The sequence below is a fragment of the Macrosteles quadrilineatus genome, unplaced genomic scaffold (assembly GCF_028750875.1).
Source record: "Macrosteles quadrilineatus isolate MER2022 unplaced genomic scaffold, UCM_ALF_1.0 Scaffold_5__1_contigs__length_97177068, whole genome shotgun sequence".
Classification (NCBI taxonomy): Eukaryota; Metazoa; Arthropoda; class Insecta; order Hemiptera; family Cicadellidae; genus Macrosteles; species Macrosteles quadrilineatus.
Genome location: NW_026542598.1, coordinates 1,529,950 through 1,549,672, shown reverse-complemented (window position 1 = coordinate 1,549,672; position 19,723 = coordinate 1,529,950). Strand labels below are relative to the sequence as shown.

General features: G+C 34.7%; 2 protein-coding genes across 2 annotated transcripts in view; both read left to right on the top strand.

Moving 5' to 3' along the window:
• LOC128994463 (neurocalcin homolog) overlaps window positions 1–19,723 on the top strand; it is a 176,082-nt gene that overhangs the window by 125,847 nt on the left and 30,512 nt on the right. The window lies entirely within an intron of this gene.
• Window positions 1–19,723, top strand: part of LOC128994464 (neuronal calcium sensor 2-like) — a 97,947-nt gene that overhangs the window by 63,722 nt on the left and 14,502 nt on the right. The window contains exon 2 of the mRNA XM_054419040.1: window positions 13,781–13,893. Coding sequence (XP_054275015.1) covers window positions 13,783–13,893 — 111 coding nt within the window. The 5' untranslated portion in view covers window positions 13,781–13,782. The remainder of the gene's footprint in view (window positions 1–13,780; window positions 13,894–19,723) is intronic.

The following is a 19,723-nucleotide window of genomic DNA, read 5'->3' as shown; positions in this document are numbered from 1 at the left end:
AAATAGGCAAGAAGTCATGGAAAGTCATGGAAATTTCCAATTATGGATGGATTTGAGGGGACCATTCAATGCTCTAGTCAGCTGTAACCCGGACTGTTGTAGCATTTTTCAGGATTTTTCACAAATGTTCGACAATTCAATTTATTACAGTTGTATTATTTTATGAGTCTTCGGTTCGTTTTAGTTCATTGTTGTACCTATTGTACTCCATTGTTATCTGTTATTACATATTTCAGTATTTTCTGCAAAATAACATGTCCAGGCAGTTATATTTGTGTGTGTATGTTATATTATAATTTGCGTGTAAAGTTCGTGAGTCATGGAAATCAATGGTAAATGGTCATGGATAGTCATGGAAAGTCATGGAAATTAATGACAAATTTTTTGTGGACACCCTGTTATAATAAATAGCATCTACACGTTACCAGTTCGGCCTATCCCATCATGATGGATAATTTAGTGATGGCCAAGCTTTGCTCGCAAAATGTGGTGAGCTAACCATGATTTCTGATTTATGGCCTCATAATTAATTGTTTGTCAATGTAGTGAACATTCTTGGTATGTGGGATATGAAATTCCTTGGGTGTGTAGCGTTTGTGATTCGCTTACCATAAATGTCATTTAGTAAGGCAAAATAAAGTGTAAAACCTGCCACGATACTTGTCCTGCCTCCTCATCATGGTAAATCGACATTATGGTGGCCAAGCTTAGCTTATAGAAGGTAAGTTCTCAGATATCGTTTCACATAGTCGTACCACTATAACACTGATTACAGTTCCTTTGTTGGTGAAATCTCAAAGGAATAAGCTCTGTACTCTCTAGTCATGGATTAAATCCTATGTTTAGAAAGTTTTAGTATGCTAATTATTAAGTTGCACGCTACGTTGTTATGTCTAAACGCGGTCAATTTAGAAAATGACCATGCATAATGGAAAACAGTGTATTCATTTCATTTGACTGCTTTATTAATTCACGTACACTGCAATTCTCTTACGTTTGTTCAAGTGTAAATTTCGGGCGTGATCGTGTCTTTTAAGAGATTTGAAAGTTACAAAGCTGCCAATGTCATTTTGGGATGCACTGCTCCATGTTTAAGAAATGCGAGGAAAAATGTCAATTAAATATTTAAAAAATACATAGAATGCAGCTTCACGCAAAAGGTTTGCTTTTCTTACAGAAACGATTGTCATTTTAAACAAAATTATTGTCATAATTCACAAATAATGTATGTAATGATGCAATTGTTTTTTAATTCATGCTAACGTCAATAAAAGTAAACTGAAAGAGGGAAACGTTGGAAGAAACACATTTAGAACCTTTAGGAAATAGCGGCCCTGTCATTTGTGTTATCTCGTACGTTGTTTGCGCCATTCGCGTGGAAACGTTTGCCGTGGAACTGGTAATGAAACAAATACTATAAATACTTTTTCTCTAAGTTTTATACTGCTTTGTGATTGAACTAGAAAAATTCTGTACAAGAATAGTTTTCCTTTTACTAGTTAACTCAATGTATATGTTTATAAGTCGAATTTTTTTAGGCAGTTTCAAACACATTATTTGTTGTTAACATAAATATACCTACTTGCAATGGTAATATAGGTTTTGTGTTTTCCAAAGATGAGAACTGGTTATGATGCTAACGTGGTCATAACGTGTCATAAAGTTCTTCAATCAAGTTAGCAGTGACCGTTCGACAACAATGGTAATTTTACATAGTGTAAACAATGAAATAGTCACAATAATGATTATGGCTCAGTGAAATACAGGGTGTTATCAAGATAGAAGGATTTTACAATTATCACTGACAGTTTGTTGGCAATTTTAATTATAGATACAATATAAAATGCAGTATACAGTACTGATGTTTTACTCAAACTTAACCTACAATACGCACCATAGTTGAAATCGCAGTTATAGTAAGGAAGACCTAACCTTTACCTTTAGGTAGATTTTTTAGATTTTTTGGGGACAATAAGAAAAAAATACTGTCGTGGATTTTTAAGTCCACGTAAGTAGCAAACTCTTTTGGAGTCTAAATTGTAAACCAACTGTATTGAGTTTAAAGTATTTTTGTTAATTTATTATTTAATCAAACCAAGCAATTGAATGAATTGCTCAAACTTAATCGTGAAGCATTAAAATGTAGAAGCGTAATGCGTATAAATTTTCTAAATGTTACACTTAAATAATTTATTATAACTATTTTACACTACGGGTACTCGACAGAAGTTCAACGTATCTTTAGCAATGTTTTACAAGGATTGTGTTTTCGACAGCCCGTGACGAAGGCGCCATTAAGAGTTGTTTTGACTGCAAACAAGCGACTTGTTCTCGATAAATTTGGCAAGAGATATCCACAGGTGTCCACGACGATTAAAGTTTCAGGGCGGCGTCTCTTGTATTTTTAAGAATTTATCCGCCCCATACAACCGTCAGATACGTGTTTACCTATCTGACCTACCTTAAAATACCTTAGTGTTTACCTTAAGATTTTTACACGTTGCTAAAAAATATAGTTATATCTTTACTACATTGTATATACCATGTAACTACAATTGGAGTATTCTATGAAGGCTAAATTGGAAAAGAACCACTTTCAATAAATTTTCAATGAAAAGTGATACCATTTCAATATATTAATTGGTCAATTAAGGGGTATTCGCCTAATCATTGGTAATTAAGGGCTCGCCTTACCTTTCTGATGTAGCAGCTACTCTGCTATCGACCTGACGAAAATAGACGTTGATTAAATACCGAGTCTAGACTTCATAGACGTCAACATTTAGTACACAAATAGTTAACTAAAACTATGTTAACGTGGATTCCTAACACAAGTAGTTAACTCGTAGAACGTTAAACACGATTAGTAAAGTTCAAACACGTCAACAAAATAAATTATAACAGAGAATATGTTAGCGTAAATAGTCAACGTTGGCGGTAGATTGGGGTACGTTATCGTGAATCGTCAATTCAAATAGTTGACTTAGAGTGTGTTAACGTGACTTTTACACACTAAATTGTTGTGGTAAATTCTTTGTTTTGAAGTGAATTCTTTAAACATGTTAATACATTGTTGTAGTAATACAATACTACTAAATATCACAATAAATAATACTCACTACTAAATATCACTGAAACACCACAGATAACTTTAACACAACACAAAAGGCTTTAATATTATACGTAAACTTGAAATGAACCTTTCATACATACCGTTAGCTTGGCATATGATGATGTATATTGTTAACAAAAATTACGTTCAAGTGAATGGTGAACATTGAACATTGCCTTGTTTGATGCATTGCCAATAAAACTTTGAATCGTTCTTCAGCTGATTCTTCAGGGTGGTAAACTCAATAGTTTCTAGTAAATGACTATAATATCACGCCTAACAATTAATTCTAATAAAATATGAGGATTTTGTTGCTTTTTCGATGTTTAAAAACACAATACCTATAAAATAAATTCATGGGACACAGCTTTGGTATTGTCTAACGCAATGTGGTTGGGATGTAACCATGAATCTCCCGTAACCAAGCCTAACCTTCCAATTCCATCCTCACCTAACCCCACCCAATCAATCACCTGTTCCACCGAGTGACCAACAGATTCGAACCCCCCGCCCTCCCCCTCCCTCGGCCATACACAGACCTTCCATTGGGATCGATCTGTTTTGCCAATCTGAAGAAAAAGCAGAGCATTCAATTATCTCTTGAGCTTTTTTCACAATTGTATCGGGTGGGTTTCCCCTTTGGGGTTTTCTATTCTAAATGCTTTATATTTCTGTTCTACAATGTAGAGTATTTATATTGAGAGTTTACTGTAAATTATATAGAGAGTTTGATGCATATCAGCTATCCGGAATGTGTAATTTTATATATCTTTGGTCAACTCGAATGTGTCAGCTCATAAAACTTTCAAAAAATTAACTATTTGCAGGAACATTAATTGTGTCTTTATGAAGCCAAGTTGATCAGTCAGCGCTACTCCTGGCAAAATATGCATTTGCCAACTGCAATGTTGAATTCACTTTTACGGCTTGATCTCAGTATTAAAACTCGTATAGGGAAATATCCTTACACTTTTATGAAAATATATGTGTTGTCAGTGTTTGTGCTATTATTAACAAGCTATGACATTGTAAAAGATAATCTAGCATAAAGATGCGTTGTTTCCTCTTGACTAAATCGTGTGAAAATTTTAAATTAGATCTGAATAGCTTGGTGGTATTACCAAGTGTGTTTTCATTAGTGAAATTTGATCTTTCTCTCCAGACCCCTATGTACAACAAACCAAAACACCATAACAACACAAGAAAGTACAGTGCAATCGTAAAGTTACTTTTGCAGCCCATATACCTATTACTCCATAACTATTGATTTAATGTAAACGGTCCGTTTAAACGCACAAGTTGGAAGGATGTTTAGTTTCCGTGCGTCGAAGAGTTTAAGCCCTCGTTTGATAACACCGTCGGTGTTTGGCATTTATAGCGGACTTGCCCTTTCAAACAGCCACGCCCATTTGGAATGCCTCTTGATAACTATTGCTTTCTCCCTCAAACATCTCCGTTTGACATAATTTTGTCGCGGCGATGTGAGGAAACGCGTTCAACGTTTCATTTTTGTGTCAGTATAGACTATGTCGCTGTTTACATGCGATGCATGTACTGTATACATGGTCTGTAAAATCGGTGACCTCTTCTACATGCTACGATATGTCGCAGCGATCTGACCGTTGCCAACCATATCGTTACGATAATCGGAGCGTGTACACGGAAGATCGCTGCGATGTATCAGGGTTGAATGTTTTTTTTATTTTTCTGGCGACGATTGGCAACGATGTCGTAGGTTGGAAGTGTAGACATCGCTTCCACTTATCGCTGCTATCATCTATTGATTTTCGCATAACTGTATCCTGTTTCTTTATCAGAGGAGTAACTAAGCTTAACAATTCCACGTATGAGACTTCTGTAATTCTCAAATAGTTGCGCCAGGAGATCGGTTCATCTGTCAACTCTCTCAATAGTCTCACATGCGAAAACTTATCTCTCTTGAGAAGCCAAGAACGACACCCCTTACTTCTTGGTATGCGTCGTCTCTTTCTCGCTACTCCCGTCAAACAAATTACATACACGGACCACAACATGTTGATCATAACTGAGAAAAGACCAGCAAATTGCGAAACATCAATGTTCAATTTATCGCAACGATTTGTTGATATAATCAGATCGCTGCAGCATATCGTGTCTTGGCTTTAACCTTGCATTTGCCCGTACATGTCGTATTGTATTTGGCTCTGTGCGTGTAACTTATCAGGCAAATATACGCTGGTATACTGGTAAATTTTATGTTGTTGCAGAGAGATGCGAAGCCATATTACTGCTTTTCTTATCGATCCATCCTTTAATTGACTAAGTCACCAAATCACAAAAAAATAATTCTGAAAGTTAGTTATGTGAGATTCATAAACCTAAAATACGACGCAGCTACGTTGATATCCCCTAGGCGTATTTCCTGCCAAGTATGACAGAGAATACACTGTGTGATGTATTATGTAGCGAGGCTCTTGATTAGCCAGCCATGATGATAATTAAAAACCTACAGATTCATTTATAAGTAGACTTAAATAATACGTATTGTCATATAATATTGTTGGAAGCGTGTAACTACTATTTAGTTTTTACGCGTTTTCATATTTTTAGTAGTGTAATAGTCAAAGGTAGCATGTACTGTTTTCTCTTTTTGGCGTATTCTAAAGCAAGCTAGTATGTGTAATCGGCATGACTAAGTACAAACATAAGCACAGAATGAACTTTGGATTCTGAGCTGTTATGTTTGTTAGGCTCGAGGAACATACAATGATTTATTCGAATGGTAATTTTGTGTTTATCAAATATAAATAAGTTTATAGTTTAGAATTTACAGTTATATTTGAAAATAAGTAGTTTTGAACCGAACAGTGATTTGAAGATATATTGAATATTACTCACAGATGGATGGAAATTATGAGAAAAGAGGTTGAATAAGCTATTTAGTCATTTGGTTGAACTTACTTTTATTGTTGAACGATGACAGTTTAGCTTACTTAACAAAATTCAACACAGAAATCAGTGACAACCCTAACATCACACTCTGTGGAGGCTAATAGAACCACGGTATTGCGTTTATAAAACCTGTCATATTTTTTACTTGAGAATTGAATGTTCAGTTATAATATGCAGTTATAAACGCATAATCAAAGGCTAAGCATTAAAAATGTTTGTATTGAAACTGAAACATCAGCAGGATTTTACTTATAAAAAAACATTGTTACAAAACATAGTTAGGGCGAAGAATACCAACTTTAAATAATAAGTTCTTTCAAAATGAATTTTACCTAAACCCTTTAAAGTGTTCGGATCAGTAATGTTTTATAACACAAAACTATTACAGTAGAACCTTGATAACAAGACTCTCATGGGGATGGTTATAAGACTTGTTATCAAGGTTGACTTCTTATCGAGGTTTGTAATAACATGTGATTAGGGGTAAAATAATGTTAAGGGTTTTTGAAAATTACCCTTGTTATCAAGGGCGACTTGTTATCGAGGGTCTTCTTATCAAGGTTCCACTGTAATTATACTTTATGTTCTCGCCTAATCGCAATCAGAAATATTTGAAGAACTTTCTCTTTCACACTAAGGACTCCTATCAGGGTCGTGTTGTAATATGTAGGCTAACACAACTAGTTGAATTGTATAAAGCCTCTTGACTTTTCTTCTAATAAAACGAGATGAGTCCAATGGAATCCCCGATGAGACTTTGAAAGCATCTCGACTGGACAATCCAATCCTGGTCTTGTCACAAGTCCAGCCTAAATTTAGCAATTTTTATTTTCTCTCTCTGTTATGGCTCTGTGCTGGATACAATGTGTTTTCCCCAGTGGACTTTTTACATCGTGTTTGTTTTGGAAGTTTGTGCTGCATTTGTATTCAGATAGTTTTGATTATTTTAGTTGCTGGAGAAAATTATCTCAATACGGTAAATGTAGGAACCTAAAGACAGTTGAAAGAGATGTTTCTAATTTCGTGTACACATGAAAGGTATTTTTAAGTCTGACAGTATGTATAACAGAAATGAAATCGTGACGATGAATATTACTTTCAGAATCATATGGAAACTGTTGAAAAAATTAATATTGTTAATGAAGAAATATCTACGAATCCGCTATCCTACACTTTATACGACGTACAGATGCAGGTTTTTTTGTAGTTATTATATTTCTACATTGTTAAAATAAATCCTGTAAAATATTTAGCCAGTTTTTACTACAAATTTTATTACAACACTTTAACAAGTGGTTTAGTCTTTATTTGGCAATCTAATAAGGTTAAATAGTTTTTTAATAAACTTAGTTTTGTTTACTTTTTTGTTTCTGTACACCTGCTTTTGCATACCTATGTATGTTTACGTTTCGAAAGTGTATTAAATGCAACCTATTTAACATTTTCACCATGGGAAGTTTATATACATTTATATTAACTGACAATGTTAAGCATTTAAACCTGCCTGTAAAAATTAACTTACTATAAAATAATGAACACAAAAGTGAAGCATACATTAAACAAATGTATAATGAAAACTCAACTCATAATCGGGAAAGGCCATCGAGGAACCAATAATCGGATTTGCTCATTGTTGCAAGCTGTCTTTTGTATTACTTGTATCATATGGAGGGTGAAACCACTTACAACTTCTATATAAATTACATCCATTGTTGCTGAGTGTTATACGTGACGCTACTATTTTATCTAGCATATTTTTGGTTTTGTTCTTCTAATTGACTTTAGCATTTTGTAAATTGATTTTTTTGCGTGCATAATTTTTTTTATACAAAATGTTTTTGCTTGCGCGTTTTTTACATGGTTTTTGCAATTTCATAAGACATGTATTTAAAATCATTTATATGTTTAGATAAAATTATTAACGTACATCATGATTTGTGTCAAGATAAATACATGAATATTCCGTGAGTAACTATAATTTAAATTTACAACTCTGAATAAACTAATCAAAGTGTTAAAATATTGTAATGGTAATCACAAAAATAGTGATCTCAATTAATCATAGTGAGTATTTTAAAATTGAAATTGTAAATTGTTTCAAGCTAACCAATTCGTAACCGGAAGATATATTTCGTAAGACGGGTATAGTATAATATAATAAACAAGAATACTTATAGTTTGGTCCATATGTTAGGATGGAGAGGGCATTAGAATGTTAATCATTCATTTAATATAATCTCTACAACTATTTTAACTCAATGAAAAGTAAACAATGAACAATGATTGGCAAAATCCAACTTAAAATAAATTATGTATATACAGTATTATAATAGTAGACATTAGTACACTGAGCATGTTACCTGAAATGAAATACTCATAAAAATACTACACTTTATATTATGGTACCACATAAATTTTAGCTGAAAATAAATTAATACAATACTATACCTTTTACTTTTATATTACTCTATTAATTATATTTCCAGTGTGTATCACAAATTAAGAGGATGCATCGTGCTTGTTTGAACACTGTGCTACATATGGTCAGTGAAGCTTGAGAGCATGTAACACCGTAACACTATTGACCCAGTGGTGGTGGCGTGCGAAGTAAAACATTTATACGCCAACACGCCCTACACGCGTGTATAAAGTATACGCCAACACGTCGCCAACTCTCGTACATCATGTAACGGACAATAGTGGATTGTGTAGTTGCACCAACTTGTTGATTTGAAACTAACCTCCCTAACCAATTAATGTGTGTCAGTGTTAAAGCCTCAAGATGTCCTCATTGTTTCGTCCGGTTTTTGTAAGGGAGGAAGGTGATTTATTTTGTGGTTTAGGTTGAGAGATAAGGGGTTTGAATTTTTAGGTGAAAGTTGTTTGACAGGGGAGGCTGTTAAATTTAGGTGAAAATTTGTGTTGATCGAAGAGAATTTAAATTTACGTGACATTTTGTTTTTATAGAGAAAGACTTCACGTGATAATATGCATGGACAGAGACTTTTTTTAATTAATGTGACGATTTGTTATGGCAGAGAAGGATTTAGAACGTAAAATTATGCCCTAAAAGTGGAGAATTTTGAATTTAAGTGATATATTTTGCATGTGTTTTTATTTGCGAGCCAAAATATATTTACAGAGAAAGATTTAGAATTTACGAAATAATTTGTTTTGATCTGGGAGGATCTTGAATTTAAGTGATAAATAATTTGTACATAATCGAATTACAGGTTTAAATGATGACAAAGAAGGGGTGCAATTACATTTATAATATTCACACTGCACTTGGTTAAAGAATCTACAAACTAAATTAAATTCGCTGTTTCGTCATATTATATTGGAGACAGATATTATATTGTACTTGTTAATACTTAGTAGCTTCTGAAACTGATGTGCTAACAATAATATTTTGTGTAGTGATTTTTGTCCATAACAAGATACTTTGAATAGTGCAAATAAGGAAATTTGCAGACGTTTGTACAAATTGAAAACTACACTACAGTCGGGCGTTGTTCCCGATGACTGCGGTCTCAAGCTGCTTCTTTGATTCTAGTCACATAGTAATTGAGTGTATATGGTGTGTCTACTCGGAACCCAATCAAAGAATTGGTATTCCTTATTATCATTCCGAGATTGGCATAGGAACGCGAGAACGTGGAACGCGGTGTATTTACAAACAATGGAACAGAGGACTCGGAACGTGGCGGGGTTTTTGTTATTTCAACAGTCTGATCTGCAAGTAGGTGTGAGTAACATAAGGTAACGAAGAATCTGAGTACTTAGTAAACTGTTATCAGTTAAAACAAAGTTGTCTTTACGCTGTCTTATTAATCGTTCCAAAATAAAAATAAAATTATGCTGCACTGTAGGATATGTTATATCCACATGCAATATCAGAGCAATATAAACCCAAGGAGAAAATATAACTTCATGGTAAACTTTAAAACCACGGCAACGTCTTTGGCACTGTCACTTCTGGCTTGTCCATGGAAATTATATACCATAACTGTGATCTTTAGATTACTTCGCATACATATGTGTATGGATAGTGACGATTAGTTTATCTCTCCATGAGAGACAATTAAAGATTAAATACCGATGTTTGATGTTGTATGGAAAAAAACTGTTCAAACGAGCCCATTAGATTGGATACACTGCAGTGGTAATTGTTTATGCGAATCCTCACTCTATTACCATGAGTCAATTCACTTCTATGCATTTTTATTGCAAATAACAGTTTTACTTTGTTGTACTAACGTACATAATGAGTTATATTATGGTTCCTCAACTTAAAATTCGTCTAGTTGGTAAAGTAGTCGATTGTAACAACTATCAGCACAGAAAACATACTAATGTTTTCTGTGCTATCAGTTAAAGTTCTCTACAAACACATAATGTTCATTTTCAAAGATTTCTCCGCCAATGGCATTTTTTTAGTTTAAGGGGCAACTGCCCAATTGTTTCGATACCTAATCTTGAAACTTTCTTCCAACTCATCATTAAATTTTAGTCCCATGACGAACAGCACCTATGTCCAAATCCCACCCACTATCCAACCAGCAACCTTCATAGGTATTTGAAGGCGAGCATTTCAACAAAGCCAATGTTACCTGTTAAATGTGTCATTGCTTGTCACATCGGACTTACATCATGCGCCCACGTGCCGCTGAACGACGGCCATTTTGAACACGTCTCAACACGTCCACTGGCCGCTTTCTAACCTCACGCGCCTCAACCCCATGTTCGCGATTTGAATGTAAATGTATTAGTCAATACCTGTCAAGTAGCTTGGGGAGCGGAAGGGGTGACCAAACACCGATGTGACGTCGTTTTTATTCACTTCTTGTCCCCGACACAAACGAGTGTTGAAATATTGTACAGTAGTTGGGAGTAGACTTGATTCCATCTTGTAAAACTTGTGCTACGATATTCATTAGAGTATTTACCTCAATAATTTTACCTTTTAGTTTTGTTTAAGTACTTGGTAATTACAGTCATTGCTTAAGAATAGTACAGGTTCTCTTGTCCTTTAAATGAATCTAAAGCCTTTATGTATTTATTGTTGGTGACGGTGATTGCTGTTAAGTGTTTTTTCCTACAGTTACCTAACAATGTACATGTTCTCTCACTGATTTGAGAAAGCAAAGTGGCCAATTCGCTCATCAGTGAGACAATGTTAACACTGTCTCACTCTAATTACTTTGTCTCACTCCAGATTTGCAACGTGAAGGCACAAAATAGTGTGCGCGTAACATGCAGGCAACGTCGTATGCGCGCGAAATACGTTGGCAGCACTAGCTGTAAATCAGCTGGTCAGCTGTTGTACTGTTGTATTTGTCACTTCACATTAAATGTTATATTAAAAGTTCAATTCTGTGTAAAAATAGGTTATGTTTCTTCACCAATTTATTTGTTTTATGGTAATTGTAGGAAAAGTATAATGTGCAACTCGAGTTCAAAGTACAATTGCCTCACTCGAGAAACCATTCCTCACTTTCTCTCGAGTGAGTCAATTGCTCACTTTTCTCACTAGTTGCACAAATAACTATTATCTTATTTTGGTTTTGATTTCATGATTTGAGCATCTGGTTTAAAAACTAGTGGATGAGCTGTGGTTTATTATTAGATCGTTTAGTATCGTATTATTAGTCGTAGAGTATGTGAAATATTTAGAAATTAATAGGAAATAAAAAGACACCCGCATGAACCAGGTATGGAACCAACAATTTAGCTGGTTCAAACGATAAATATTTTGAGGAATATATTTAATTTATAATAAGGTTTGATTTTTAATATAAATTCTACTTTAGACTTAAGGTATTGTAAAAATAAGAAAAATGTACCTATTTTATTTCTCTTGGAAATTTATAGAGAGTAAATTGGGTATGTATGAATTTTGTATTATTTGCACCATTGTCTGTTATTAGAGCCGCATTATCCGTAGTCAATGTACTATAAACCCTCAACATCAAGCATTAAAATGAACAAATTTAATAAAGTAAGAAATTGTAAAAATATTTTTTAAGAAAGAGTTTGCTGAACAAAAAAATTCACACCAAACCTCTATAGTATATTAAGACTCATAAAATTCGCCAACTTCGATTGTTTAGTGTTCTGTAAACTTTGCAAAAGCCAATGTAAAAAAATGATGTGGTGTAAAAGGTCGATATTAAGAGTATAACCTCATTTCAGCCCTAGCTCAGTGATATTTACACAGCCGTAAAGCAGGATAGGCTGTTAAACATTTTATGTCGCAAGTCTCATGATGAAGTTCTTGCTACAAACTTGGCTGACTTTTGTTGTGAAGTGATATGTGTTTGTTTCATGATTTCAACGCACAAATACAAGATTTTCGTCATTTTTTGGTAAAAAATGTGCAGTTTTAGTTTGTGCCTTACTTTTATGTGGTAAATTGAAAAATAAATATCGTATAGTCAATAAGTTGGGGAAATGATCCAAAGAGATGTTACAGAATCGTCTATAGGGTTTTCGTAAAACTTCATGATTATTTCTTATACCAAACCTTACAAATGATTTGTGACTCACTTAAGAGTCCTTGGAGTTGAATGTTCTAACTCGTAAAACAATTAAAGAACTACAAAGAAAATTTCTAATCCCACAGTATACTAGATATTTAAATTATAAACTTGTTGGTGTTTGAAAAAATATTTTGAGATGGTAAATAACTCTTCAGCGGCGGTTTGAAATTAACGAAATTAACATTGATTTTATGACAGGCAAATCTAAGATAGCCGTTTCGCGTTAGCTTCCATGGACTCCGTAGGAGAACAATTCAAAACTACGAAGAACATTTAAAATCCCACAGTATACTAGATATTTAAATTATAAACTGGTTGGTGTTAGAAAAAATATTTTTGGACGATAGATAAACTCTTCAGCAGCTGTTTGAAATCATCCAAGATGACCGATAGCCTCTAATGACTCATAATAATCTAACCTTGAAATAGTTTAATAATACAAAAAAATTATGATAACTCTACTATATGTTTTACTATGTAAAATACGAGTACATATATTTAAAAGATGAATGGGCAAGGGGATTATTTAATAATTGAAACAAATGTATTTGAGTATTTTAAATAGGGTAAAATCTTATTAATTGTTTTTTTTTATTATTACTCGTGATATTCAATGTTTTAAGTCTCTCAGAGTCGGACTACTCTTTACAATGTGTAACGTGCTTCTTGTAACATCTTATAGCTGTTCAAAGCAAAGATTTGACATGCATTTTATTGGTATTCATAACAGAATTTAAATTTATCAACAATAATCTATCAATCTATCTAACCTCCTTTCTGTTGACCGTGAAACAAATTTACATTTATTTTACAATGGCATGGTTTCGTTAGCTCGTTTTGCATATTTAAAAAAAATATTTGCAAACTGAATATTGTAGTTTCGAAAACATTAGGAATAATTTATTTGGTTTCATGAAAAGTAAATACAATTTCATTAATGTGGAAATCATATTTCCAATTTTCTTTCCTTTTTAACATTAATTTAATAATTAAAAAGTAATAGAAAATCACAAATATACTGATAATTTATCCGCGTTTTTTTTCTATAATATGTTAAAATATTATGTCTAAAATGTCCATGAATGAAATTAGTCAATCTACTGAAAATGTAAACACATGATGTAGGAAATTAGTTTTACTACTGTACAATTGTTACTGTATTTGCATCGAAACTAATTGTTTTACTCGTTTTCAGAAATGGGGTGTTTTGGCAGCAAGGACAAGCTGTCCAAAGAAGACATGGACTTCCTCAAGTCTCATACAAGATACGACGAAGCCACCATAAAAGAATGGTATAAAGGTTTTAAGGTTAGTGTCCGTTGTGCCATTTTAGATTTATAATATCCTCTAATAATACTAAGGTTAATTTTAAGTTTGTTTGGTTTTTATGTCATAAACCGGATACAATCTGCACATAGAACCTCCTGTTTCTTACAACTATTTCTGATTCTCTAGAACCCCATTCTGATTCATTTTGCCGTCTTCAATAAAGTTACTGTGAGGAATCTTCATTTAGTGATGAAAAGCAACTGTGTCTAAAATTATGTTTTCAGAATTAAACTGGAAATCTACTAACCTTAGCCAGAATTTAAAAGTACTGAAATAAATTCAAAATACCTAGGAGGCGTTAAGAAGATCTTAGCATATATATTGTATTTACATACATGATGGGTATCTGTTTTTATTTTTCAAATAAATTTGAAACTCAATAACATATAATTGCAATTAACTGTAAATTGTAATTAAATAACTAATTCATTGTTATTTTATTAATTTTTTATGATACACTCGCTTTTAAGTACGTTCTTTTTATAGTGGTTAAATAGTAAAAATATAAAACCTTATGCATGTTACTAGTAAGATCAGTATAAAAAAAAAACTAGTTTACTTTTAGGTTTAAAGTTGTAATCTGAATTTCTGTGGCAGACAAACATTCAATGCAGGTTTTCATGTAACCACTTCAAAGAATGTGCTGCTGTTCTTTATCCCCTTTGTTGAAACAAGCCGCTTGATATGCTTAGAGCTCACAAGCTTTTAACTGATGAGTCATTAAAATTATGTTGTACGAAGGAACTTGTCTGGTCTTATACCGTATAGTATTTCTTACTTAGTAGTTAGACTGTACATGTTAGTCTTTACCTCTAGGGTAGTAACTACTGTATAAAATTATGGGGAGGGAGGTGGTCTAGTGGTAGGGCGTGGGGCTTTGGGTATGTAGTTCCCAGGTTCAAATCCCGCCAATCACCAATGGATTTTCTCTTTGGGATGATGATACCACCCTCTAGGACTAGTCTGAAGTAATGTGTAAAATTTTTCCGGGCTGGATCGTAGCGTTTTAAGCCTCGTTTCCACGACACGTGACGCGAGGTAGGGCGATTCCATGGATGGATTTGATTAAGGGCTCGTATCAATACGCGTCGTGGAACAGCACGTCCGTGGTCCGTGAAGCAGTATGAGGTGGTTTGTTTAGGTCCGAATCGTTCTCGCCCGAATTCAACAAACTTATGAAACATCAAAGGGTTGTGGCTCGTGTTCGGTGCGGGGGGGAGGTGCACTCTGCACTGTTCTCCCAGCCTATCGGCGAATCTTGAAATGTACAATCCAACACGCGTAGTGGGAACAGTATGTCTTCAAATGTTTGAATATTCACTGATCAAGAACATCTGTGGTATGGCCCTACCACGCGTAGTGGGAACAGTATGTCTTCAAATGTTCGCATATTCACTGATCCGTTCACTGATCATGAACATCTGTGGTATGGCCCTACCACGCGTAGTGGGAACAGTATGTCTTCAAATGTTCGCATATTCACTGATCCGTTCACTGATCAAGAACATCTGTGGTATGGCCCTACCACGCGTAGTGGGAACTGTATGTCTTCAAATGTTCGCATATTCACTGATCCGTTCACTGATCATGAACATCTGTGGTATGGCCCTACCACGCGTAGTGGGAACAGTATGTCTTCAAATGTTCGCATATTCACTGATCCGTTCACTGATCAAGAACATCTGTGGTATGGCCCTACCACGCGTAGTGGGAACAGTATGTCTTCAAATGTTCGCATATTCACTGATCCGTTCACTGATCAAGAACATCTGTGGTATGGCCCTACCACGCGTAGTGGGAACAATATGTCTTCAAATGTTCGCATATTCACTGATCCGTTCACTGATCAAGAACATCTGTGGTATGGCCCTACCACGCGTAGTGGGAACAGTATGTCTTCAAATGTTCGCATATTCACTGATCCGTTCACTGATCAAGAACATCTGTGGTATGGCCCTACCACGCGTAGTGGGAACAGTATGTCTTCAAATGTTCGCATATTCACTGATCCGTTCACTGATCAAGAACATCTGTGGTATGGCCCTACCACGCGTAATGGGAACAGTATGTCTTCAAATGTTCGCATATTCACTGATCCGTTCACTGATCAAGAACATCTGTGGTATGGCCCTACCACGCGTAATGGGAACAGTATGTCTTCAAATGTTCGCATATTCACTGATCCGTTCACTGATCAAGAACATCTGTGGTATGGCCCTACCACGCGTAGTGGGAACAGTATGTCTTCAAATGTTCGCATATTCACTGATCCGTTCACTGATCAAGAACATCTGTGGTATGGCCCTACCACGCGTAGTGGGAACAGTATGTCTTCAAATGTTCGCATATTCACTGATCCGTTCACTGATCAAGAACATCTGTGGTATGGCCCTACCACGCGTAGTGGGAACAATATGTCTTCAAATGTTCGCATATTCACTGATCCGTTCACTGATCAAGAACATCTGTAGTATGGCCCTACCACGCGTAGTGGGAACAGTATGTCTTCAAATGTTCGCATATTCACTGATCCGTTCACTGATCAAGAACATCTGTGGTATGGCCCTACCACGCGTAGTGGGAACAGTATGTCTTCAAATGTTCGCATATTCACTGATCCGTTCACTGATCAAGAACATCTGTGGTATGGCCCTACCACGCGTAGTGGGAACAGTATGTCTTCAAATGTTCGCATATTCACTGATCCGTTCACTGATCAAGAACATCTGTGGTATGGTGGTATGGTGGTATGGTATAACGGAAGAACACCTCACTAAAGTGGTCCTTTCCTTTGAAAACAAGTACTCTGCAGGTTTTGATGAAATTCCAATCACCATAGTTAAAAAATCAATACACATTATCCAGAAACCACTAACACATATCATAAACTCTTCTCTTATTTCAGGAATCTTTCCTTCAAAATTAAAATTGGCTAAAGTAATTCCCATTTTTAAAAAAGGTAATAAAACTGATCCCTCCTGTTACCGCCCTATCTCTCTCTTACCTGTTTTTTCAAAAATGTTTGAACGCATTGTTTACATTCAGGTCTATAAATATCTGGAAAATAATCAACTATTTGATAAAGAACAACATGGCTTTCGGCAGGGCAAATCAACAATAACAGCTGGTATTGAATTCATAGAAACTATAATAAATGCTGTTGACAGAGGAGAAAATGTTGTAGGAATCTTTTTGGATCTTAGTAGGGCATTTGACAGCGTGTCACATAGTATATTGTTGACTTCACTAAAAGAAATGGGAATCTATGGAAAAGAGCTTGCATGGTTTACATCATATCTAGAAAACAGAAACCAATTTGTTGAACTGGATTATGTTGTGGAGCATGCAAACACAAAGTACGTTGAAAAATGTAGATCTCAGCATCAGACGCTGAAATATGGGGTGCCGCAGGGATCGATCCTGGGGCCTCTACTTTTTCTCTGCTATATTAGAGGTATGCCGGGAGCGATTCCTGGTAACGGCGGGTCTATGTGTCTGTTTGCTGATGATTGTAATGTGCTTATTCCCGGAAGATCAAAACAACAGATTGAAACGTTTTCTCAGGAGAGTCTTTTATCCACTAAAGAATTCCTTGACCGAAAAAATCTGCTTATTAACACAGAAAAATCCAATTTTATATCATTTTCCACTAAACAACGTAGACAAAATTTTGAACCAAACATTTGCATGAAATCAGAAAGAATAAACCAAGTAAAGCAAACAAAATTTCTTGGTCTAATTATCGATAAACATCTATCTTGGGAGGGCCATGTGAACTATGTGGTTAAAAAGGTATCTTCCGGTATCCATGCGCTGCGACAGATGTTCAGAGTATGCAGTTTAGACACTTTAAGAGTTGTTTATTTCTCATTAATACATTCACATATTTCATATGGAATTGTTCTATACGGGGCAACAACAAAAACTAATTTAGATAAAGTACTAATTAAGCAGAAAAAAGCTATCAGGGTGATGAAAAATCTTAAAAAGAAAGAGCCAGTCAAGAGCATCTTTCGTGAATTACAAATATTAACAGTTTATAGTCTTTATATTTATGAAACAATAATTTATGCAAAACAGATCCAACTATCATCCAGCTCAACAGAACAATTAGTATATAACACCAGATTAAAAATTAACCTACCTCGGCATAATCTCGAATTTTACACTAAAAAGGCATCTTACATAGGGCTAAAATTTCTCCAGTCTATACCAGCTCACATCCGAAAAGAAACAAAATTTAATAAATTCAAGAAGCTCTTAAAGGAATATTTTTTAAGAACTCCCTGCTACTCAGTAACAGAATTCTTTAGTATTAGTAAAAAACAGTTAGGCCTAACTTAATTTGAATTCCAAATACTGTTATCCTTAAAGTCATGGTTTTGTTAAAAGTTCAAGTAAAGTAATTTTAGTACTCTTTTTATGTATTTAATTAGCAGTAAGCAATTTTGAATTTAGCTTATGACTCTATTCAAGTTCATGTAATGTGAAACTATAATGAATAAAGAATGTTTTGACTTTGACTTTGACTTTGACTTTGGCCCTACCACGCGTAATGGGAACAGTATGTCTTCAAATGTTCGCATATTCACTGATCCGTTCACTGATCAAGAACATCTGTGGTATGGCCCTACCACGCGTAATGGGAACAGTATGTCTTCAAATGTTCGCATATTCACTGATCCGATCACTGATCAAGAACATCTGTGGTATGGCCCTACCACGCGTAATGGGAACAGTATGTCTTCAAATGTTCGCATATTCACTGATCCGATCACTGATCAAGAACATCTGTGGTATGGCCCTACCACGCGTAGTGGAAACGAGGCTTTAGGATGTGAAGGTGGGACATAAATAAACTGTATTATAAATGGTTATGCGACCTAACTCCTCAGCAAAGATTGTTTTCCTGCCCATTGAAGATCAGATTCTGTTTCTTGTCCGCCTTCATTATAATCAAGTCTCGAGTTTCCAGGTCAATGGACAATAGTTAAGATCTTGTTCGCTCCGCTGGTTCTACATTGGAGTGACATAAAAATCTGATCATGCCCGAACCTATACAATAAAAATGTGTATTGTGGGCTCGACGATTGTCTGTATCTTTACCGAGTAGTACTGGCACATTGCAATATTGACTTCCACGGAATGAAAATTGAGATGATCTTGAAGATTATATTGGAGTGAGTTCATCAACGAAGGTACATTTAATTTTGTCTCAAAAAATAATCTTTTTTTGTTTCTTAATTGGTCAATTGGTCTAAGATGGCATCTGAACCACAGTTACAATCATATTGGTGACTGACAGGATTTGAACAAGGGCCTTCAGGCAGAAAACCATCGCTATAACCACTACTAAAGCTTAAAATAAAGAGTTTAAAATTAAAAAAAAACAATTACATGGGATTTTTAGGTTGCTATGCTGGTGATGAAATAACAACAAAATATAAACAGAAAATCAAAACAAATGAATGAAATTCCAACTTTGTTTTATTTACGGTCTGGGATAAAAATATAGAAGTCTGTTCATAACTTATTTTTGGTATATTTTTTTACTACTGGACGACCTCTAGTTAATATAAAATAGTACTTGTTTCTGATACACAAAAAATATGTAAAATACAAAATTATAATTTATTTTTCTATATTTTCAGTAATACCCCACCAATATTAGTGGAATGTATATATGTTTTACTTATCAGACATGTACATATCCAACATGGCCAGAAGCAGTAATAACAAATCGGCAACACAGAATTGTTTATTTATTTATTTTATCTATCCATGTCTGTGGCTTTTATTAAATTTTTTT